This window comes from Hoplias malabaricus, chromosome 13, assembly GCF_029633855.1.
Source record: "Hoplias malabaricus isolate fHopMal1 chromosome 13, fHopMal1.hap1, whole genome shotgun sequence".
NCBI classification, from domain to species: domain Eukaryota; kingdom Metazoa; phylum Chordata; class Actinopteri; order Characiformes; family Erythrinidae; genus Hoplias; species Hoplias malabaricus.
Genome location: NC_089812.1, coordinates 2,133,756 through 2,140,075, shown reverse-complemented (window position 1 = coordinate 2,140,075; position 6,320 = coordinate 2,133,756). Strand labels below are relative to the sequence as shown.

The 6,320-nt window shown below is 44.4% G+C and overlaps 1 protein-coding gene across 1 annotated transcript; it reads left to right on the top strand.

Annotated features, from left to right (window-relative positions):
• Positions 1-906: 906 nt before the first annotated feature.
• Positions 907-4,043, top strand: socs1a (suppressor of cytokine signaling 1a). Its single transcript, XM_066642100.1, has 3 exons — positions 907-1,021; positions 1,424-1,718; positions 3,117-4,043. The coding sequence occupies exon 3, from the start codon at positions 3,189-3,191 to the stop codon at positions 3,765-3,767; it is 579 nt and encodes a 192-aa protein (XP_066498197.1). The 5' UTR covers positions 907-1,021; positions 1,424-1,718; positions 3,117-3,188; the 3' UTR covers positions 3,768-4,043.
• Positions 4,044-6,320: the final 2,277 nt, after the last annotated feature.

The window sequence follows — 6,320 nt, the reverse complement described above, 5'->3', positions numbered from 1 at the left end:
CTCAGAAGTGTCCATAGGTGTGAGTGTGTGTTGCCCGGCAAAGGACTAGCGCCCCCTCCTACACTGTTGATATAGCTACTAGGCTAATTAAATATACAGGGTATGGCACTGATCCTAATGCAGGTTAGACATCATGATGTTCCAGACCTTGGCTTGAGTACATTTTCTTTAACTGGTCCTTAATGAATGTTAATTAAATACCCCTGCTCTAGAGACTATAGTCTGCCCAATGTCCACAATGGGTCTGCCCTTATGAAGCTGCCTGTTTTCTTTATTAGGGTTGTCCAAAAAACTTTAGCACAGTTGTTTTTTTTTTTTTTCCCTATAATTATTTTCATATTTTCCCCGCAGCCAGATATGGAGGAATGAGGCGGCAGCCCTATATGAAGGAAACACAGTATTTCTGAGAAGTGCAGGAGAAATGAAAGCGTCAACAGCCTCCAACATGTCACTGATTGCAGATGATAAGGAGCTTTTCAGTTTCACAATGAAATCATTGTGAGGCGGCGTTTTCAAAGACAAAGGCAAGATGCAGTATGTATCTGCCCACAAATATCTCCCTGACATGACCACATCTGCTGTCCATCACATGGTGCGAAACTGCCTTGAGGAACTGACCGATAGAAACAGTCCTAAAGTGAGTTCTCAGTCAAATATCATTTGCAGTCTCTTTGCAATCACCTTCCCTCTCCTGCAGAGTTCGGTTCCGGACCTGCACTTTTTTCGCAGGATTATTTAAACAGGATTAGACGAGATCAGCCCGGGTTTAGGCTTGAGTTTTGCTTTGGGGAACTTTAAAGCCCCCTGCTGTTAAGAAATGAAACTTACAACTGGCTTTTGTTTGCACCGGCGTTGAGTTGCACTTTGTATGAAATGAATACTGCTGTATTTACAGAAACTGAGCAGTGGCTGCTGCTAAACACAAAGTGTCTGCTGCTTCACTCCAACCGAACTTGTGCAACACAGCTTTAAATCACATCCACCACAGGCTTAGAGTTCATTATTCTGTGTCTGGAGGAAGGTAACGTGTAGAAAAGCAATACAATATTACAATAAAGAATGAGCAGATGCACTGTGTTTAATAAACCTGAGCTGGTTGCTGCAGTGGCACTGAGTGAACTGGCAGTAGAGGATCAGACACAGCATCGCCGCCTGGAGTTTTTCAACACCAGTTGCTGCACAGTTTGCGGTGGTGGTACTTAATCAGAGGACATAGTACGATGCACACAGGGTGCAGTGGGCATTTTTATACCTCCAGCAGCACTGCTGTGTCTGATCCACTCACACCACCACATCAGTGTCACTGCAGAGCTGATGATTAACAGACAGGGTGAAATGGGGAATAAAGAAGTATGCAGAGCAACAGATAGACTGCCCTCTTTAATGCAGAACTACAGTTGATGTTTGTGTGTGTTCTCTGCAGGGTTATTGTGAAGAGAATCTCCTCTGTTCTGGAGAACAGAGTGTGATGTGGAAGTAAAAGCAGGGGCTGCAGCTCTATTCTAAACTCTCTGATTTCAGAGAAGAGTCAGAGCTAAAGCGAAAGTGAAGTTTCCTGGAAGAGGGAGGGGACAAGAGCTTTAAATGCGAGCCTCGGTTTTCGCGTCTCTCACTTTACAGAGAGACACTCACTCTTCACACAGCGCTACGAGGCGCCTTTCTGGAGCAAGCTTCATGTCTCAGATTTCTCTCCATTCACACAACACCTCCTCTAAACGGTAAGAAGGAACTCTCCATTCCACCTTAAAAAGTGCGGGATTTAATCACTCACACGTCGCGTTCTTATTCAGCGCCAACTCTTTCACGGATTAAAACAAAATATATAAATATTTAAAAAAAAAAACAAAGCAGGATTTAATCACTCCACATTTCGCCATTCCACCTTAAAATGAAGGCTTTACGCTGATTTCTTAGAATGATTTCGGTTGGGATTATGTTCCGTGCCTGTAGGAATTCTACATTCCACCTTAAGTGAATAAGGATTCGCGTTCCTTTCACGCTCGAATTTCCCATTCCACCTTAAAATTGTGCAGGGCTTTAATAACACAGAATTAACCTCATTTTAATTCACCGTTATCTTCTTTTTCAAATGTTCCGTTCCACACTGAACGTGCAGAGTCTGCTTTTAAGGTGGAAAGTAGCGGGCTGCTTCGCTGTTGTGATTAAAGGAGAAGTCCACCCACTTTGTAGAATTCGTGAATAAATCAGTCGTGAGCTTTTGAGTCGCTTGGGACGTTTTGGTTTAAAACTCAGCTTTTATAGAGAAACTTTGAAGCTTCTTTATTCACCTTACACTGGGCTTTTAAGGTAACCAGACCTCCTGATATGTCGATATTATATTTAAGGAGCAGGTTTTCACGCGTGTAGCCGATAATGGTAACGTAGGGGTAGATATAAAGATGGATATGAGGTTTGGGAGGCCATTTCATGTAAACAGTGTGTACGCATCTGGTTCGTGTCGTGTAAACTACAGCTGAGGGGGGGGTTCGCGCTTGTCACAGAGGCTCTGCGAGTTAGGGGTTAACGGCAGTTGGTCTCGAGCCTCTCACTGACCGTTATTTGTTCGTAGTGTTGAAGTGTGCTGTGTTTAATTAGAGAGAGCGTAAAGGAGACGGTTAATCTGAGTCAGGGTTAAGTTTAGTCTGGTAAAAGTGTGATTAAAGTGGAGGACTTGATTTAGTTTAAGGTTAAAAGGTTAAAATGACAAACGCTTGACACTCACACAAAACCTAAACCTGTCATTTCTAAGAAAGGGACACCATTTTGGGGAAGGGCTTGGGTTGGGGGTCAGTTGAATGCGAAACGACTTGGTTAAAGGGGAATACCCGTACATTTTTTAATGTCTGCATAATTAAAGGGATACGTCGAGTCAATTAGAGCGGTCATGGACCTCTAAAAGATATTATATCATAAAAGTGATGCTTGGGATGTTGTTTTAAGGTGGACTGCACTGGTTGGTGTTAATGTTAGATATCAGGGCCGTCAAAAGCCTAGACGCAGTGAAGTTCATATGAAACCACTAAATTACAGTGAAGTATAGAAAGGTTGAGGAGTGAGGAATGTGCAACGCTGTCAATAAGCATTGACTTATGAACTGTCTTTCCCTCTTCCGGCAGATCGTGCTCTCCTGATGTGGATGACCGGGTGGAGGTGAACTATGGAGGAGCGCTGCTGTTGCTACGAGTAGGATGGTAGCGCACAGTGCCGTGGAGGAAACCTCAGGAACAGCAGAGCGCAGAGCCCAGAGGCAGAGGGGAGTTCTGGCAGAGGCACAGAATTCACCTCCGACGCACTTCAGGAGCTTCCGGAGCGAGAAGGAATACCGGATCATTGTCCAGACCAGCTGCATGCTGGAGCAGAGTGGATTCTACTGGGGTGCCATGACGGTGGAGGAGGCGCACGAGCGGCTCAAGAAGGAGCCGGAGGGTACGTTCCTGATCCGGGACAGCCGGCAGAAGGACGTCTTTTTCACGCTCAGCTACTGCGCGTCCTCCGGACCGGTCAGCATCCGCATCCTCTTCCGGAATTCCCGCTTCAGCCTGTACGGGAGCAAGGACAGCTTCGAGTCCCTGTTCAAGCTGCTGGTACACTACAAGACCTCTCCCAAGAAGAGCTTAGTGCGTCCCTACCGCAAGGACGCTGTTCCCTCCCTGCAGCACCTATGTCGACAGAGCTTCATGACGTCGTGTATGGACTCCTCAGAACTGGAAGCCATCGAGAACCCCTTCGTCAAAGACTTTCTCCAGGCTTTTCCTTATCCGCTCTGAGTCCTTCACGCTCGGCATTAAAGCACCTTGCTCAGGGATACTGGTTTGAACACACTGTGATGGGGATTAAGGACGTAACCTCGCAAACTCCTCCTATTCGTCTTCCTCCAGCGATGCAGGCACTTTGTAGCACACTTGTCCAGCTCTCAGACTTGAACACTCCAGCCTTGGAAGTTTACATCAATGTTGAATGTTTACACTATATGCAGGGAGCGCCGCTCTCTGTGACTCATTCTTTTGCTGTGCAAAACCTATTTTTATACCATTATTTTTATACTGGTAATAAATGTATTTGTTAAAATATGAAATTGAATCCTGCTTTTTTTCCACTTTGCCGTAAGAGTGAGATAATGCTCGTTAAAGCTATGAAAGGTGACCCAAGGTCTTTGTTGGGTTTTAATTTTTGGGGATTTATAAAGGACCGAGGATGCCACAGAAGAACCACAGCTGGGAGATGCGTGTACGTTCAAACAATCGTCCAAAATGCGAATAGCAGTCTATCCCAGCTTTCTAGAAACACCACAACACATGGAGAATCCCACTCACTCGCCTCATCTCCAAGGAACCCTTCAGTGAAAGGTTCTTCAGCCGACCCCGAGTGGTTCTTCTGTGGCATCCCTCTTCCCACACTTAAACAAACCCAGACCAATGCACTGAGCTAAAAGATTTCTTCTCAGTGTCATCTTAAGAGTGAGGCCTTTACTGCAGTAGTTCTACTAGTGTACACTTCCAGTCCGGCGTGTTCTAAATTACTCACACTCACAAACCACTGATTCTGAGGAACTGTGTTTATATTCGCTACATCACTGTCACAAACCTTAACTTCCCTCTTAAAATACCTTGGAGTTAAGGGGATATTCTGAGCACGTCATTTTCACGACGCGCTTCCTACAGCGTGTATTTTGTAATTAAATGCTTCACTGGAAATGCTTTGGTACTGAAATAGAAGCAGCTAATCTACAGCATCACTCTTCGAACAGCGCCGTTTATTATTATTATTATTATTATTATTAGGAGTGCAGGGTGAATTCGAAACAAACCTGGGCTTCTAGAGAAACGAGCGCATATTCTGCGTGACACATGACTTCATTTATCGTGAGGTATTGACTGAACCCGGTGTGGTTCTTCTCTGGCATCAGCCAAGGATGTACTCTCCCTACGTCAGTGTGAGAAGACATCCCAGACCTCCTCAGCGCTGTGTGTTTACAGATTACTCAGACGCAGCCTTCTTTATCGTAAAGAGTGGAGGGTGTATTCTGACTACGTCGTTCTTCCAAACCTAGACTTCCACTTAAAGCAGAGCGCTTTCTGAATGACTCTCGATGATTCATTTGTTGAAAACGCTGTTCACTGAAGCAGACGCGCTTCATCGAAGACGTCGGCCCTCTGTTCGGGGCCTGGTTTCTCACATGCTACTGTTACAGTGACAGCCCAGCTCCACGAAGGAGGTGTATTCCCTTAAAATCATGGTTAAAACCACAGAATCGCTGAGCATTTGCCTCATTTTTCCTTGTTGAACTCTAATGATAGCAGTGCGTCTATAGCATAGTGTGTTATAGTACAGCGTGTGCTGTAAGCCTCTGTTAAAACCTCAGACTGTGGTTCTTTGCTGAAGCAGATGTGGTTTTTCTACAGAATCGTCCTCTTTTCTTTTTTTTTGCCACCTTTATTTTTACTACGTCATTAGGACTGACCCAGGGTGTCTGGTTGTAGCCGGCGCATCCTGAGATGACAGACACATCTCTGCTCTGTGATTAATCTGTGTAGCTGCAGGGGCAGGGCTCTGGTGACTGTAACTCTTCACAGCTCAGGCTCCAGTTTACAAGAAACAGGGGGAGGAGTGGGGAAAGGGGCAGAGCTTCAGAAAGTACAACAAAGTCCTCGGCCAATGAGACGCCCAGGCAGAGGCTCAGGGGGATTAGTCAGAAAGAGAGTAAGAAGTGGAGATAAGAACTGAGCTTCACGTAAAAACCACATCTGTGATCACCAGTCCTCTCCCGGAAGGAGGAAGTCAGACAGGAACGCAGTGTACCTGTGGTTTTTGGAACAGGTCCAGGGTCAGGCTACTTCTGCAGGTGTTTCGGTTGCTATAGTAACTTAAAGACGTCTTCCTGGAACGACTCTGAAATAAAAGTTGGAAAGAAAATGCTCTTAAAACTAACATTTAAGGAGAGTTACACTGTTTTTATGATGGAAAGCTTTTGAAATATAGAATCATGACATTTCTTGAATTTAAGGTTTTGAAATCCACCTTAAATGGATTTTTAAGGACATTTTTTGCAATTTAATGTGGAGTTATTTAAGGTTACCCTTGGCAATTTAGCTTTTAAATTTAAGGTGGATTTATTTATGTTTGACTCTGTTAAACAATCCTGGGAGCTCATCTTTTAAATTTAAGGTGGATTTATTTATCTTCGGCCTCTCTTTCCTGGCAACTCATACATTTAAGGTAGATTTACCTTAAATGTTCAACCTCTTTAAATCAATTCTGGCAATTCATCTTTTAAATTTAAGGTGGATTTATTTATGTTTGGCCTCTCTTTTAAACAGTAT